This window comes from Anastrepha ludens, chromosome X (genome assembly GCF_028408465.1).
Source record: "Anastrepha ludens isolate Willacy chromosome X, idAnaLude1.1, whole genome shotgun sequence".
Taxonomy (NCBI): domain Eukaryota; kingdom Metazoa; phylum Arthropoda; class Insecta; order Diptera; family Tephritidae; genus Anastrepha; species Anastrepha ludens.
Genome location: NC_071503.1, coordinates 73,503,124 through 73,520,243, shown reverse-complemented (window position 1 = coordinate 73,520,243; position 17,120 = coordinate 73,503,124). Strand labels below are relative to the sequence as shown.

General features: G+C 41.4%; 1 protein-coding gene across 1 annotated transcript in view; it reads right to left on the bottom strand.

The window, feature by feature from the left end:
• The window catches only part of LOC128870209 (uncharacterized), a 75,648-nt gene that overhangs the window by 13,191 nt on the left and 45,337 nt on the right, over positions 1 to 17,120 (bottom strand). Inside the window, exons 3-4 of the mRNA XM_054112804.1 lie at positions 3,362 to 10,001; positions 3,026 to 3,300 (exon numbers count right to left, since the gene is read on the bottom strand). Coding sequence (XP_053968779.1) covers positions 3,026 to 3,300; positions 3,362 to 10,001 — 6,915 coding nt within the window. The remainder of the gene's footprint in view (positions 1 to 3,025; positions 3,301 to 3,361; positions 10,002 to 17,120) is intronic.

Below are 17,120 nucleotides of genomic sequence, written 5' to 3'. Positions count from 1 at the left end.
TCCCGCCATGCTGAAGGAAGGCACAGGGTCAGTGACTGTAGCCCTGAAGAAAATCTTTACTTCATGCCTGGCACTGGCTTATATACCTAAGGTTGGGAGAGATGACTACACCAGCCCCAAAAGCTTTAGACCTATCAGCATGAACTGTTTCATGAACTGTTTCATGCTGAAAAGTCTCGAATGGCTAGTGGAGTTGCATATGCGTCAAAGGTCACTGAAGGTTCACCCACTCTATCCAATTCAATCCAACCTAGTTGCTAGGATAGAGCGGGCCATCGACAAGAAGGACTACACTATGGGCATCTGTTTAGATATAAAGGGGGCTTTTGATAATGCCACTTTCGTCATTATGTGTAGCTCTGCCTGCAGACATGGTGCAGACCGGGTGCTAGTGAATTGGAATTGTTCAATGCTAGCCCAAAGAATCGTCACGGTATGGACGGAGGAGGATCTGCTGGTGTCGTCTGGGTGGTGTGCTGTCTCCATTGTCTCCACCTTGAATGATGCTGGAGTCTACACACAAGCATATGCGGACGATGCTGCCTGTTTGGTATAAAATCTGTAGAAAAGTGCAGAAAACTCTGGATATGATTAATACTTGGTGCTGTGCGAGTGGGATATGGACAAACCCCACCAAAACTGGTATTGTCCTCTTTATCTGAAGGAGGAAGCTTGATGGTCTCGTTCTGCCTAAGCTAAAAGGAGTCACAATCCAGCTATCCAAGAAAATTAAATATCTTGGAGTAATCCTCCATCTACTTCTTTGGAAGTCAAAGGTGTCTTTGTGAAAACGTGGGGTCTTTCCCCTAGCAAGGTCCTATGGATCTACACGGCTATGATAAGACTTATTATCACCTATGCTTCAGTGGTCTGGATGAGTAGACTCTCTCTCGTAAGAGTAAGGAGGACCTTATCGAGACTACAACGTACTGTGGCCATCTGTTGCACCGGAGCTTCTCCGACTACTTCAGGCCCGACATTAGATTTCCTGATTAGTCTACCACCACTTGATGCTTTCATAAAAAGAAAGGCCTTGTAGGCCACCTGCAGGTTGAAACTCAATGGAAACTGGTACGGCGCCTGTCCAGCATTGGAAAACAAGGAAGGCATGGACTTCGGTCCAACGATTCTCTCCATGCCCCCTTACTCCATGCTATCAGGAGTCGTACTTGATAAGAGATAAAATGTAGTGCTGCAAGAGGCTCAGTTGTGGTCAATCTCTGAAAATGAGCCCGGCATATATTGTTTTCGTATTTTCACGGATAGCTCCCGGACCCAGCACGGCTTAGGCTCTGGGGTATACGTGGAATCCAGCAGGTCAAAACTGCACTTTGCTCTTGGAATGCATGCATCTGTGTTTCAAGTGGAGGTGTATGCAGTCCAAGAAGCGATGAGCTTTGTTGTGAATAACCAATGGAGAGGCAGATCTATATGTGTCTGCTGCAACAGCCAAGCTGCGCTCATGGCCTTGTCCTGTAAATCCGGGCTGAACTATGTCGGTAGACATAATAGCCTTGTGCTACCATGGGTCCCGGGACACGTGGGTATCGTAGGTAACGAAACTTCTGACTCCTTAGCTAAGATGGCCTCTGAGGCCAACTTCTTTGGCCCAAAGCCCGTTTTGCCACTGCCTTCTGCAGCCATCAAATCCACGGTTAGCAAATGGGTTACTACAACCCACAAGCGAGCATGGCAGGCTGAGAGAGGCTGCAGATGAACTAAACTGATGTTACCTGTCATGTCCACTCGACTGTCGCAAACCCTCCTGTCATTAAGTAGAAGGGAGTGCAGACAGCTGGTTGGACTCATGACGGGCTACTTTCTGTGGGCGAAGCACATGGAAAAGGTGGGCATCTCAGACAGTATACTCTGCCCAGCATGTGGAGAGGAGGATAAGACGGCGGCCCTTTTTCTGTGCGTCTGCCCCGCTGTCGCTCGAATCAGGCTTGAGGTCTTTGGCACTAACCTGCCTCCTTGGCACCACAAGATCTACTCAGATTTCTTCAGAGTTCGAGTAGATTTAGAGAAAATTTATAAGAGAACCCGAGTGCAGTACAATGATTTTATTGAGTCTGAGTGCTGCACTTGCTAGTCCGTCCCGACAAAAAAAGGTGGGCTGTAACGTCCTGCTAATTTTGCATTTCGTCTGGTGTATCCATCTACAATCCGCTATTCGGAGGTATGTTAGGAATATTGTATTCTTGACTGCACCTAATGCTGTGAATACCAATTATGCAAGAGCGTTTTTTATGGCAGATCCCTCTCTTGCCAATTCATCTGCGTTTTCGTTACCTTCAATATTCCGGTGTCCCGGAACCTAGATTAAGGTAACATTGCGGTTTTCACTCAAGGTGGAAAGGCTATTCCTACTTTGTTGCACCCCCACAGAGGTTGTTGTAGCTGAATCCATTGCCTGGGTTGCAGCTTGGCTATCCGAAAGAATAACGATGTTGCCCTTGAAAGAAAAATCTGCGATTAGTATCCTACAAGCTTCCCCAATTGCAAGTACTCCCGCCTGGAAGACACTGCAGGCATTAGGGAGACGGAAGTTTTTTTTAATTTTTAAGTCTATGAGAACATACTATATATCAATTCCAACACCACAATACCCTGCATGTAAAGTCTTTCGATAAATTTCAGTACTTTCTCTGGCTTCTTATTTTATTCGTTGAATGGGTTAAAGGCTACATCATAGTGGGGTGCTAGCCTTCATCTAGCTAGAGCAACACATTCAGAGAGAATGTGTTTAGTTTTTCACCGTTCACCTCGGTAATACATTAGGTTCATTAAAATTAAGAATGTTTAGGGAAATAATGGAGAATGCAGTGGCATGTTTAATACCTAATTAGAGTTCATAGGTGATCTCTGTAAAAGCTAAGGTGTTTGATACCGTCTTTAGTAGGGGTAAACTCTTGTCACTCCGGTAATTTTTAAACTTCTTATCTCTTTTGAAATATCGGTGTAGTATTTTTGCTAGATGCAGTATTTTGTTAGGCGATCCACTTATTTATTGCTGTCAACATACCTGTAATAGGAAATTGGCTGATATACCCTGTTGATTATATTTTGTATTGTCTTTAGGAAAGTAGTTTTCTTCTATTGGTATGAATTTCGTAAGTTTCACGCCATGATAGATATCACGGAAATCGGATTGCATCACCATACGATCGATAGCCTCCTTCGCAAATGTTGCCAACTGTTTATAATGATTCGTCGAATTGTCGTCCAAAGTGCTATCGTAAAGTAGCTTGTAGTTGCCAATACGATCTGTCTGGATGTGCATCGTATATGTGTAGGTAGCTTCACAATTTAAAACAAGAAATAGTGTTTGTGCAGAAAGTTTTTAGCATATCTTACTTACGTTTACATGAACGATCAGGAAACATTCGCGCAAAGCCTGGCCGGCATACACAACGCCACTGTAGATCCGTCAGTGAACACACTTCATTGCGCGTCATTTTGCATGAAGGTTGACATGTTGTAACGGTACCATCGGCACCTGTGCCTGCGTCGGTGTCGCTGTAGTCATATAAAAGTTTGGGAGGGGTGGCTATGAGAACGCCACCAAGCAGCACTTGGTTTTTGATTTTACGTGAACCGTGGTCCAGCGAAATTGACTCTTCAACGCGTGCTGGCAAATTAAAGACAGACCAGCCATCATCATAATCTAATTTTATTGTTGCGGGGTTCGTATCAACACCGTTGCCACTTCCGCCAATTAGATCATCAGCAATATCATTTGGTGGCTTAGGTTTACCGCCCTTTTGAGAGTTTGTCAGCACAATGAAAATGCTGTTATTCGGTGTAATTTTGTCTGCATTAATTGCCGGTAAAGTTGTATTTGAAATACTCTCATTTGATACGGCAATCTTATTACCATATTCCAAGGGAATTATTCTGGTCGTATCGACGGAGGTATCATTTTTAACTATTGCTTGTGCTATAATTGATATATCCTCATTATACATGTTATTGTTGCTTTTATTATACTTAATGCTGCTATTGACATCGTAAGCAAAGTGTTCATGATTGAGCTGTGGCTTCTTAAATTCACTGGGTTTATGATTATGGTTAATTATATAAGGTATATTTGTATTGCTTTCTGTGCCTTCCGCCTTTATTGCTGTGCTGCCCATTTCGCCTATTAAACCATTTCCAGGTGCTATTATTTCAGTTTCAATTTTCGTAATCGTTGTTGGCGCTAATATGATATATGACTCAATTAACTTTGTAGGTTGGACAAGTGTACGTGTGTGAGTTTTTGTCGCAATTGCTATTGTCGTATCCGTTTCTGTTTCAGTCGTCCATTCAGTGTGCGTTATTGAATTGACCAAGGTTGCCGTCTTTGATCTAGTTACCATGAAAAGTTTACTTTGTAGTCGTTCATTAGCACTTGTTAGTATTACTGTATTGCGGGTGGTTGTGACAGTTAAAAATTCCGTTCTTGTAATGTATTTCGTAGGTATTTGCTGCTTTTTGTACTGATTTGAAACTTTTTTTAAGCTTACATGGTTTAGTTGATTTGCACTACTATCCTGAGGTAAGTGCATTGTATGCGACAATGATACTGAAGTCATAGTGTTAGTTGTTTCCACAGATGTTGACTCGGATGACTCTAGAAGAGGTTTGAGATTTAACTTTAAATGTTGACCGTTTACCGTGGCGATATTTTCATTTTGCTGTGGTTCTTGCTCAATATACGTAGCGATTTTCTCCTTATATTGCAGTTGTGAAGATTTGACAATTTCATTATAGGGTATTTTATCTGTATTTGCATTTGCGTACTTCGTAAACTCTTGATTTGAGCTTGAGGTAACTATTTTTTCTGTAATACTTATGATTGATGAGATGGCAGACGTACTTATATCCCAAACAGAACTGTTTCGGATATTAGTCGATATATTAGTAAGTTTATCTTCGTAATATTTGGAATCTCCTGTAATTATTGTCACGGCAGACTTTGGAATAATTCCGAGGAGCATTGTGGTATTACGTAATGTATAAGTCATTTGTATAGGCTTTGGCTGTTGGAGAGGCCTGCGGTCTGTAGAGCGGGGTATGGAGCTGATTTCGTGTCCATTTGTTTCTGACAGCGTTTGTAAAGGTGCCTGCCACATTGTTTTAAAGCTGATGGTGTTGTAAACATGTGTGTTATTATTACTACTGTCACTTGTGTATAGTGGTTCAAGTTTTATGGGCGCAAGTAGTACAGCGTGCGGTGGCTGCTTCTGTGGCGGTGGATTCAAGCCAACCACGCTTTTAACATTAAGCTGTTTATGGCCAAGAGCAGGTGTAATTCTGAGACTACTTGAAATTTGCTGTTCCATACTCGCTGCGGTAGTAAGCTGTGACCGTATATTACTGTGATGCAAAATAGACTGGTTCACACGCGATATATGTTTACGGTACACATTGCTATTCTCAGAAGCTGCTGTGATATCAAAGTTATGTTCGCTGAAAAGCTGCTTAGGCTTGTAAGTAGATGTTTCTGCCGATTGAATGCTTTCGACCGTTATTGTATTTAAGTTTGCAATTTTAGATGTTGAAGCAATGGTTAAAAATTGTGTCGCACTGCTGCTTAGGGAAGATAGACGTTGAAGTGTAATAAATTTGGCCGGTACTGGCGCAGATGTCGTCTGCAGCATTGATGCAATGTTGTCATAATTATTATTCATTTCTGGTGGCATGGTTGTTTCGAGATGTATATGTTTCTTATCATTAACAATAAATGATGTTCGTGCTGGGTTGTAGCTGAATTCGTCCTCTAAGGAAAACAAAGCTTCTTCTGCTCCAACTCCAGGTCGCTTAAAGCCTTCGCCTTTTGCAATGTAAACTGACTGCGTCGTTGTTTGCTGCTTCACTTGTTTTTCCAATGTAGGGGAATTTTCCACTCTGAAGGGCACACCTCGAAACAACAACGGCGAATGCAGTGGACGACTCTTTAACTTGTGCCTCACATTTGTCTGTGTGGTTGTTGGCGAAGTAATGAAGGAGCTTTCCTTGGTACCGCTAGTGACATAATATGTAGTCGGCTGCAAGGAATATAAGTCGTTCATTTCTATCGTAGAGTTAGGCAACAAAAATGGATACAAAGACTGTTGATGAATATTATTTTCTTGCCATTTTTGGGCTGGCGTAACATATTTATTGTTGTTGTTGTGTTCAGTTGTATCATGCAAGCGAGATAAGTTCTTCAGTTGTTGTTGCTTTGTTTTGAATTGTCTTTGCAAAATGTTAGTCGCAGATTCCGTATTTGGATCGACACGCAAATCAACCGCATTACTATTAGTGCCATTCACATTATGTACATCATTCGGCTTGATGATATCACTGTCATCATTCGCAAATGCAACCGCTACTACATTCTCATTTTCATACTCATTCGAATTGGATAAACTTACAGCTTCGTTGATGGTATTATCTTGATCATAATATATTACTGGTGTATTGTTGTCACCAACAATTGGGTTCGCATTCTTCGCACCGTTGTCCTTTATTATTTTGGAAGACGGAATCGAGAACGCACTTGAATTTGAAGTATACTGAGACGCTTGCAGTTTATATGGCGGCCAATCACTGTTCATATGCGTTGAAACTAGTGACGGCCATGGTAAACCATTCGTCAACTGCACCGGCGTGGCTGGCTTGTAATTTCTGTATATATTTTGCACCGAAGACGTTACTATTGCTGATGACGCTGGTATAATCGCTCGATGAAAACCACTCACATCTTCAACGTCATCTCTGACGTTGACCCTATTACTATGCGCCTTAACGTACGGCTGTGCATAGTTTTTTTGTTGCAGCTTTAGCGCTATTCTTGGTGAAGGGACATTGGATTTTAATGGACTCTGTTGGGTCTTCAATAATTCGTTTAAGTTACCATCAAGCGTAAACGAACCTATTACTGTGCTGCTTGCCGTATTTCCACCGCTGTACGTTATTGGTGGGGTCTCCACGGAAGTACTGGCGAAGTGTTTTGTACGCGTGTTGGGTTTAGTTATTTGCCCAATGATATTTTGGGGAGTTAAACTGATCTGCACCTGCTTTTCATTGTGTGGAATTTTTATATGTGGCATGTTCGCAATGGTAAATGATAAATGTTGCGTTGTACCGCCCACATTGCCTGGTATTTGGCCATGCACGGCCGAAGCGTGCGTCGGATGGTCCGTTTCCTTCTTAAATGTCAATGGTGGTGCATGCATATTAACGTTATGACTAAATACATGATTATGCAGGTTGATATTCTGATGATTAGAAGGGGAACCAATGGGATTAGGCTCTGGCAGGGGTGGCGCAACACCACGTATCATGTCGTAGTTAGCACTTAACGTGAAATATGAATTAGACGAAAATTCTGGTGTTGAAATGCGATCTTGATGATGTTGTGCAACATTTGGCTGACCAAGTAATGTGTTACCATTGTTTTCCTGTTGTGTTGTGTTCCAAAATTTTTGATAAAAATCGGCTGATTGTTGAGGAGTGTACAACATAACATCATATAAGTTTGGTGGCCTATTTTCCCCAATTATTTTCTCACCAAACAGACTGGTTTTGCTATAGTTTGCGACAAAATTAATTTTGGGTTTATGAGTGCTTGTTACAGTTTTATTATTTTGGTTCTCATATGTGAATGCGTTCACCTGATTTGTAGTTTCAACTAATGCAGGTGTTTGAGATGAATATTGAGTTATTAGGGATGGTGATGTTGTCAGTGCTGGCGGTGAGAGTGTGCCCAGTGTAGTATATGAGTTAGTCGAAGTTGGTGACGGTAAGGGTGGTGGCGATAGTGGTGCCACTGTTTGACCAGATAATTTAAGTAAACCCACTGGCGGTGGTCTTAAAATACTGTCATAATTTTCTTTTAGCAAGTTTTTAATTTTATGAGCATGATTTTGGTTTTGTTGATTGTGCTGACGATGTTGAGAGTGTGAATAAAGGTACGTATTTCTATGAGGAAACGAGGAGCTCATTTGAGTGTTGATCGGCGATTTGTCTCTGTATGCTTCTGATTGTTGTTGCAGCGGATTCGCAGGAGGTGTATTTTGATTAGTTTGTATAGGATTCGAGGGAGTTAAAATGTTTCTTTTAGGTACCGGCATGCGCGGGAATTGTATTCCATTTGGCGTGCCAATGATAACGTCTGAGTTAGCTGTGATAACTTCACCCGGTCTAATCGGTATGCCGCCATTTATTAAAGACATCTCGAAACCAGCTGGTATAGATTCACCATGCAGCTTTTGGTTTAGAATTTTGGGCTGTGTCTGACTCGCATAGTCTGGCGACGCTTGCCGAATTGTCAATTGCTGTGGTAAACTATCATTGGCTGTGCGTTGTAGCAGCCAGCTATTTTCGTCATCGGAAATTGTGACATCTGCCTTGGGCGGTTGTATATGTAGACTTTGCGCACTACCTGTATCTAACAGCTCGGCAGCGTAATCTACAGCTCTTATTATCAATTGTTGTCTCCGGTTATCCACTGGAAAATTAGCATCTTTGATAGGTATATAAATGGGTTTTTCCTGTTGTTTCATTGTACTGCTCTCGATCTGTTGCCTATTTTCGTAATCTGCGCTGTTGTCTAATTTAGCAAGGCTCATGCCGTCTGTGGCGATTTCTGTATCAAAAGACGCTCCCCGTAGCGGCGAAGTGGCACTTTGTTGCAGTTGCTCTTTCTGTTGATTATGACTGCTTACATTCTTTGGATTTAGTGCAGAAGCAAATTTAGTTTGTAGTAGTCCGGCCATTGCGTTAAAGACTGGCTTCAAAGCAGTCAAACGTTGGAAGTTCAGCGACCCTATTAATTGGTTAACCGCAACAGGGAAACGGTTTTTGTTATCGCTTTCTATTTGTTGCCCTTTTTGTGGCTTCTTCAACGTTGGTGATTTATTCACATAGATCGCACTATTTTTGGAGTTCGTGGGTAATGAATCTCCTCCATTCTTTTCCCCGACATTATTGCCGTCAGTTTCATCAGCTAATACGCCTTTGCCGTCAATTGACAGCGAAGCTTTAACAATTTGAGTGTTATATGTTTTCAACGTGGCCGTTGGGACTGATATTTTTGTTCTTTTTATTGTAGCTGTACTCACAGTATTATGATTTGATTTTTTTAATTTTGTTATTTTTTGATTTGGAGTTGTAAAAGCAATTGTTGGGCTGATTGTTACATATGCTGGTGCCGAAATTGTTTGATTGTTCGACAAGGCAGTCTTCAATGCCGATTTGAACACAGTAACCGCTGTTATTTCCAATTTTTGCCCGCCCAACAATGATACCGTTGTTATAATGACACGCTGTTCATTTTCACCTTTCTTTAATTCGGCACGAAATTTCGAGACCAAATCATTATTTATTAACGAGCTTGGCACCATTTCGGTAATGACATTCTCAATGACACGAGTGTGGTAGTTAATTACAGTGGTCGGGGCAAGTCCGCTTAACCCGGTTATTGTTAAGTTTTTCGGAAGCGAAATGCTATGCGTGGTAGTGAAATCTTCATCGTCACTCGCACTTAACAACGATGTTTTAAAATACGTAAATGTAGTTATAAAAGTTTTGGTTGTATATATATGAACATCGTACTCTGTGTTCAATGAATTTGGTGTTGATTTTAGTGACCATGCTTGGACAGTTTTTGTGATATTTAGTGAGCTATTAGCTTCCAAGGGTTCTTTCCTTATTGTAAGCAGCGTTGTGCTACGTGATGGTAGGGACTCCGTCACGATCACCTGTGTGAGCATATTAGTGGTTGTAACAATCCTTTCGTCACCACCGTTATGCAGTTTATTTGTAAATCTTAATTTGCTATAATATGTGTTAGTTTCGTGTGCAGGATTCGCTTCCTCAGATGGTTGCAAAAAATGTATATAGTTATCAGGACCTATGATTTTATTTATAATTGTGCGTCTTGAGGCCTGCACCAACGGGAGCTCGGCATCCAGAATTGTGTTGTAATAGGAATAAGTCGTCGGAAAAATCCCTATTTCTAATGCTGGTGTCTGTGAACGATAAAAGAGCACAAAAAAGGACAAGTTTGAAATTATAAGGGAATCTGAATTGGATAACAAGGCACATTTATCTCATCTCTCTAGAAATTAATACTGTTGCGTACAAATGTATATATAAATAAAAAGATATATGTGGTTAGTTTACGTTTGACTAGCTGCACCATAAATGTATTAAAAATCTATTAATAATAATCAAGTTGCTCTCTTCTTGCGTTAGGCTTTTGCGTTATCGTTATTTATAAAGCGAATAAACCAATCCTACAAAATATTGGTCTGATTATTATAAAGAGTTTCTTTATAACAGGTGTTATTTTGCTATTCAAAGACAAATGCTATTGTTTAATATAAATAATCGGATGTTTATTTCATTATAAAGAGGAAGGTATGCCGTTAATAGTGGAAAAAAACATCAGGCAAATGAACACCACGACCACGCCAACAGGACAATATCTTTTTCATGAAATTTTCCATCTTTGAGGTCTTGAATTGACCCTGGGCTGTTGGTGTAGGCCTTCTCTTTCACGTGGTCCCAAAGAAACAAGTCACAAGGTGTTAAATCACAAGATCTCGGTGGCCAATTGTAAAATATCAATGGTTTCGTTGCCTGTGTGGCACATAGCGCCGTCTTGTTGAAAATAAACGTTCTCCAGATCAATACCATCTAATTCCGGCCATAAAAAATCGTTAGTGCAATCCATTTACCTGTAACACCTGTTATTGGAAAACCCTTTAGTTAGCATCTGCGAACGGGTAGTCGCCGTAGCCGGATGGATGGGTGCGCGACTTCCCTTTTGCAAGACGTATGCTCGAATCTCCGCAAAACACCACGAAGAAGAAAAAAGTTTTTTTTTAATAGCGGTTGCCCTTCGGCAGGAAATGGAAAACCTTCGAATTTATTTCTGCCATGAAAAAGTTCCTCATAAAAAATATCTGCCGGTCGGAGTCGGCTTACAACTGAAGGCCTCTCCATTTGTAGAACAAAACTAAGACGCACGCCCAAACTAGAAGGAGGAGCGCCAATTATAAATATACATATTTCCGCATAGCGTCGTTACTTAGTTTTTAGCACAAATATAAAAAATGAGTTGTGACCAATGTGCTTTTATTTTAACAAAGTAAGATTGACTTTGCGGATAGTATCATATGTAGAAGTTCACGCAAGTGGGGAAAGTACGAAACTGCCATTCATTTGGGAGTGGCCCCGAAGATTCTTCTACGTATGGCCCAAGCAGCTCACAGCTTCCAGGATTAGCCCAAGTATCCTCTGGGTGGCTTACGAGCATCCGCTCGAGAGTGCGATAAAGTGAGAAGGTGAAGCATTCCAGGATATCTGGTTGTGCGCTGAGTTTGGGACCCCCACATACAAATTTCTTCAATATCTTGCTCATTTGCGCCAACGCCTCAACCAAAGAGAAGGACGATCCGACCAAACATTCCTTCTATGAGCGCTGCCCTCGCCACGACATAAAAATCGTGCTTGGCGTCTTCAATGCCAGGGTGGGCAAGGAGGGAATTTTTGGTCCCATAATCAGAAAATTCAGCCTGCACAACGAAACATCCGGTAACGGACAGAAGTTGATCGATTTCGCCGGCGCCCGAAACATGGTAGTCTGTAGCATCATATTCCAGCATAAAAAGATACACCATGCTGCGTGGCTGTCTCTTGACCCAACATGGACTCGAATTACTACCGTTATTGAAGCCAAACTACGCACACGCCTGTGTGAAGCAAAACATGTACATCTACCTACATATGTAAAGAATGTTCGACATCGAAAAGATGCAGTCACAACAGACAGCCAGAATAATCTCTGGCGACTCTTAATCCTGCTCTTGGAGAGTACTGCCCAACAAACCGACATGCAGGAGCGATGGAATAACATTTATCGTTCTGTACGTACCGCCGCTGAAAAATAGATCGGATTTCGGGGAACCCTGGTATAATGAATGTCATGCTGCCGCGGAAAAAAGGGTGCTGCGTATAGAGCCACGCTATGATTGGGCACAACGCGAACCGTGTGGGACCGCTACCGGGAGCTAAGAAAGGAAGAAAAACGTGCTATCAGAATAAAAAAAAGAATCAGCTTCTATGCTAAATATGGTCGGATGACAGCATGCATTCAGATTGGAATTAAAGTGTGCTCTGCCTAATCCATAAGAAGGGTGATCCTGCAATAAGTGTCAATTACCGCGGGATTAGTTTTCTAAATATCACTTATAAGGTTCTAGCGAGCGTATTGTGTGAAAGGCTGAAACCCACCATCAACCAACTAATTGGACCTTATCAGTGTGGCTTTAGACCTGAAAGTCTTTCATCGATCAGATATTGAAAATACGTCAAGGGCACCAAGACCTGGAAAAGACTCATGAAAGGAGAATGAACACACACCATATTTTGGTCAACTTCAAAGCTGCATTCGACAGTACGAAAAGAAGTTACCTATATGCCGCGGGGTCTGAATATGGTATGCCCGGAAAACAAATTCGGCTATGCAAGATGACGTTGCTGAATACCAGCAGAGCCATCAGAATTGGGAAGAACCTCTCTGAGCCGTTTGGTACCAAACGAAGTTTCGGACAGGGTGACTCGCTGTCGTGTAACTTTAAAAGAGCGTACAATTGTTGGCGTGTGCCGATGATATATTTATGTAGATATCATCGGCCTTAACAACGGGGTTTTTAGTTCTCCTTTTCAAAACTGGTTAAAGAAACAAAGGGAATGGGTCTGGTGGTGAACGAGGACAAAACGAAGTACCTCCTGTCATCAAACAAACAGCTGGTGCACTGGCGGATCGCCACCTACGTCACTGTTGACAGCTATGATTTGGGGGTTGTAAAAGACGTTGTATATTTAGGAACCAGCATTAACATCTATAACAATATCCGCCTAGAAATCCAACGTAAGATCTCTCTTGCCAACATGTGCTACTTTGGACTAAATAGGCAACTGAGTAGTAAAGTCCTCTCTCGACGAACAAACCTAACACTCTATAAGGTTCTCATCATGCCCATCCTATCGCATGGCGCAGAAGCGTGGTCGATGACAATATCCGATGAAAAGTCACTTGGAGGGTTTGTGAGAAAGATTCTGCCGCAGATTTTTGGACCTTTGCGCTTTGGCGACTGCGAATATCACAAGCGATGAGCTGTGTGAGCTTTACGACGACATATACATAGCACAGCAAATAAAGATCCAGCGGCTGCGTTGGCTTCTTGTCGTTCGAATGAATACAAACACTCCAGCTCTGAAAGTATTCAATGCGGTACCAGCTAGGGGTAGCTGAAGAAGAGGAAGACGTCCTCTGCGTGGGAAAAATCAGGTGGAGAGGAACTTGGCTTTACTTGGTGTGTCCAGCTGGCGCTTTGTTAAACTTGGTCAAAATCGCGTAAGAAGAATAGAAGAAGAATATCGACTTTTTAAGCTTTGCTGACATTCATGTTGATGGTATGATGTAAAAACGTGGAAAGGTCTTTCTTATTCTGGCGGAAAAGTTATTTCACTAAGTGTGTAAAAACCAGCAAATTCCGCAAAACCTTGAATTCTTGGATTGCACCGTTTTTAAAAACATTTTGTAGACAACATTCTGAAATACAATGGATTATTTAAAATGACTCAGATGAAAGTTGAAGTATTATGTTCATATTTAAAATTCAAAGAAAAGTATGCCACCGCAATAGATCATTACTTCCCCGCTATGATAATTGCTCCAAATAATTTTTTTTCGGAGGCTTATTAGCTCTCGGCGCCTCTACGGATGATACCTAACTTGAAATATTTTTGCTGTTTAAAGCACAATTTAGAATATAACGCTTTAAATAAAACTGACAACTTCCATTTGACCATATACGCTAATCGTGTAGCCAATAATAGTCATATAAGATGGTAAATTATTCCTGCTGCTAATGAGGTAGCAGTTCTTTTAGATGATAAGTATAAGGGATCAAGAGACATCGTCTTGCATTGCCGCAGTGGTAAATTAAACCGAACCGAACACACGTTCGTAAGCGAAGATCCCCATACCCGTTGACGACGGAACTGACGAGGTGAGAATAGCGATAACGCGTCGTGGGAGCTGACGGACTGCCAGCTGAGCTATTCAAACTTGGCGGCGAGGTGCATGCATCAGCTGCTATGCAAAATATGGTCGAATGAAAGCATGCCTGCCGATTGGAGTTTAATTATGCTCTGCCTAATCCATAGGTAAGGGATCCTGCAATCTCTGCCAATTATCGCGGGATTAGTCTTCTAAATATCGCCTTTAAGGTTCTAGCGAGCGTATTGTGTGTGTGGGCTTCACACCATCAACTCACTGATTGGAAATTTTTGGTGATCCACAATCGATCGGATATTTACAATTCGCCTAGTCTTGGAAAAATCTCATGAAAGGAGGATCGACATACACCATATTTTTGCCACTTTGAAAGCTGCATTCGACAGGTCGAAAAGGTATCACCGGGAAACGAATACGGCTGTGCAAAATTTATTAAGCAAGACTTCTCCGAGCCATTTGATACCAAACGAGGTTTCAGAAAAGGTGACTCGCTGTCGAGTGACTTCCTTAACCTGATGCTAGAAAAGATCGGGCGAGCTGCAGAGCTTAATCGCTTATTCACAATTTTTTAGCAACAAGAGCGTACAATTGTTGGCGTATGCCGATGATATTGGCATCATCGGCTTTAACAAAGGCGGTTTAAGTTCTGCCTTTTCCACTGGATGAAGAACCAAAGCGAATAGTAGTGGAGAACGAGGACAAAACAAAGTATCTTCTGTCATCAAACAAACAGTCGGAGTACTTGCGGGTCGGCACCTAGTACGTCACTGTTATGATTACGAGGTTGTAAGATCCACCCTATAGCTGGAAAGTAGCATTACCACCAATATTAATGTCAGCTTTGAAATCCAACGTAGAATCTCTCTTGCCAACAAGTGCTACTTTCGAGTAAATTCCCTCTTCGACGAACAAATGCCCGTCCCAACGTATGGGAGAGAATATTCTGTGGAAGATTTTTGGACCTTTGCATGTTGGTGCCGGCTATTAGCGTAGGCGATGGAACGATGAACTGTATGACCTTTACGACGACATAGACATAGCACCGTGAATAAGGATCCAGCGGCCACGTTGGTTGGGTCATGTCATCCGAATGGAAACAAACGCTCCGGTTCTGAAAGTATTCGATGCGGTAGCAGAGGAAGGGGAGGACCTCCTCTACGTTGGAAAGATTAGGTGAAGGAGGATTTGGCTTCACTTTGCGTTTCCAAGTGGCGCCGGTTAGCGAGAGGAAGAAACGCGCTTTTGTTAAATTCCGCCAAAGTCGTGTAAGCGGTTATCGCGCTAATCTTCTTTGTAACTCTGCTTGAACCATATGCCGAAGAATCGTCCTGGCCACTCCCAAGTGAGTGGAGATCAGTTACTGCCCCCCCTAGCGTGGACTTTTACATATCGAACCTACCTCGCGATAATCAAGAAGAAGAAAAACATGGCTAAAAAGGGTATTCCCCTTTTCGAAGAAGAGCACCTGATAATAGGGGACATGCAGCATTACTTAATATGCGCGAGGCGATGACGACTATAGGCAACCGAAGGATGTTTCCTTATTGTCTTATTTTAGCCCGATGGTTTTTATCTCACATAATCGGTAAATATTGTGACTCAGTTATGACTATATAATATATTTGGCTATAAAAATAAAAATATATATTACGTATATTAAATAAATAAATTCGTTAACAGTGGTTCAGATCAAGCAACATTTCAATTGAAAATAACAGTGTTGATGTTGAAATGAATGCAAGTGGTCGGGTACTTTCTGCGTTCCTTCCACTTTGCTCGTAAACACAAACAATACCCCAGAAGATTTACAAAATCCACGTAAAGCCATACTTATGATAGTTTTTAAGTTATGTGCAACAGACCCGATCCAAAGGTTCTGCTTTGAATCGAAGTTCTTTCTTTTTATAGGTACTTGAAAAAAATAGATTATTCTCCAGAAGAAAACAATGCAACTAACGCTGTGGATGGACACCATCACATAAAAGAAGAGAGCGTAATGAGTAGAGTTTATAATATACTTCGAAACAAAACCGACTGTTTCTATCTAGGTATGCTCCATTTTCTTCTTCTTTCGAAGGCTTGCGAACGATCAATGGCACTGTTTGTCTGACCTTCCGCGTTACTTGCCAAGAGCTTAGTCTTTTACCAAATCATCAGTATTGGAATGATACTCTCAACAAAGCTGCCTTATTACAGTCGTTATTCCATCTATTATAACACTTTTTATTACAATATTTTTTTGCAATACATCAAACACACATTTCAAGGATTGTTCAGAGCTGAAATCAAACGCAACGTGTTACTTCACAGCTTTACTATACACCACTAACTCTAAGAATATGTAACAAAAAGAAAACAGGCAAATTCAAAAAATCAAATATTCGGGTTGCCTTTGCAGTGATTACTATATTAGCTACTTTTTTAATACTCCTTCTCAACCCGAATATTCATAAGATAATGTACATATTTAAAATCAAAAGAGTTCAAAGTTAAATACAAAATTACTATAAACCCATAAGTTTAGTTAAATGACAATGTTTTTCTTTAGGCAAATTTTTAGTTAGAACTTCTGCAACCATAAAATTTTGTAGGAACATATTCTAGCTTAACATTCTCATTTTTTACTACTTCGCGTACATTATGGTACTTTATATCAATATATGGTTCATGCGTGCATGATACATTTGGTTTCTGGCCATATGCTGCGCACTTTGGTTGTCGTCTCTCAAAGCTATTGGGGTATCCGTAGATTGCCTTCTTGGCTTCAGTGGTGCTGATTGCAACTATAGATTGCTTTTTGGACTCCCACGAGACTGCACCTCCGTCGATCAAAAATACATATCCTGTATATGACTTTCGATCATTCAAATCTCCACCCCAGTCAGCATCTACGTATCCAAACCCTGGCTCGTGATTTCGTTGGTAATGGAGCTTATAATCGATCGTTTTAGATAGATAGCGCAGAATATGTTTCGCGCCCTTGAAATGGTCCACGTTCGGATTGCTGTTGCATTGTGCCAATTTGCTTACCGAGCGCATAATATCACGTCGTAATCGT